The following is a 781-nucleotide window of genomic DNA, read 5'->3' as shown; positions in this document are numbered from 1 at the left end:
ATTAAGAATTAATATAGCATTGCCTTTAATAGGGTTAAGAACTACAAAATTACCCAATAAAGTTTCAACAATTCAATGTTTGAATTCAAGTGTTAAATCACATGTACAAAATTACTTGGGATAATCAGTAAGCTATTCTTGGACGTGGTTTATAAGGCTGTGACTTTCTTCCTAACGATTTCAGCATAAGTGAATGGAAAATTATATGATAACATTTCTGGAGGTGTGCAAACCTGAGTTAAGATCCCTGATTTTCATCTCAAGCTCACGCCCAATCTCTTCCAGCTCCTCTTGCTGATGCTCTATGTTGGTCATTTCTGCCTGAATCTCTTCCAATGGAATCTTGCGAATCTAAATAAGATAATTTTAGTTGCAGAAGTAGACAAATGAAAGCTAAACCTGCAGTAATTTTAACTATGACTTCCATTTTTGAAGGGCACAATTTAAACTTTAACACAGTAGTTCTTTACTTACACAACCATTAAATCCACATATATTATAACTTATTCATCTAATAGTTCTGGCTCTATATATTTTCCTCATAAAAATAAGTTAGTGTTTTGAATGATGCAAGTTAACTAGACATAAAAATATGATACCCTATAACCCAAGTGCTTTTGAAAGATGGACATTTCTTCTTTAGGGGCCCCTGAACATTAATCTGTATCTTTGGAATGCATAAATCAAACTTAACAATACCTGTCTTCTTGGAGGAATTGGTACGGGAGGAGCAGGACGTTTCTTCTTCTTCAAAAACCCCAAAGTCTTGTTTTCTGGCGAC

At 34.2% G+C, this 781-nt stretch overlaps 1 protein-coding gene across 1 annotated transcript in view; it reads right to left on the bottom strand.

Annotated features, from left to right (window-relative positions):
• Positions 1-233: 233 nt before the first annotated feature.
• Positions 234-781, bottom strand: part of LOC106474422 — a gene marked incomplete at its 3' end in the record, with an annotated part of 14,890 nt that continues 14,342 nt past the window's right edge. The window contains exons 7-8 of the mRNA XM_022402722.1: positions 700-781; positions 234-351 (exon numbers count right to left, since the gene is read on the bottom strand). Coding sequence (XP_022258430.1) covers positions 234-351; positions 700-781 — 200 coding nt within the window. The remainder of the gene's footprint in view (positions 352-699) is intronic.

The sequence above is a fragment of the Limulus polyphemus genome, unplaced genomic scaffold (assembly GCF_000517525.1).
Source record: "Limulus polyphemus unplaced genomic scaffold, Limulus_polyphemus-2.1.2 Scaffold7206, whole genome shotgun sequence".
In the NCBI taxonomy this organism is placed as follows: domain Eukaryota; kingdom Metazoa; phylum Arthropoda; class Merostomata; order Xiphosura; family Limulidae; genus Limulus; species Limulus polyphemus.
Note: the sequence above shows the minus strand (reverse complement) of the source record. Positions and strands in the feature narration are given on the sequence as shown.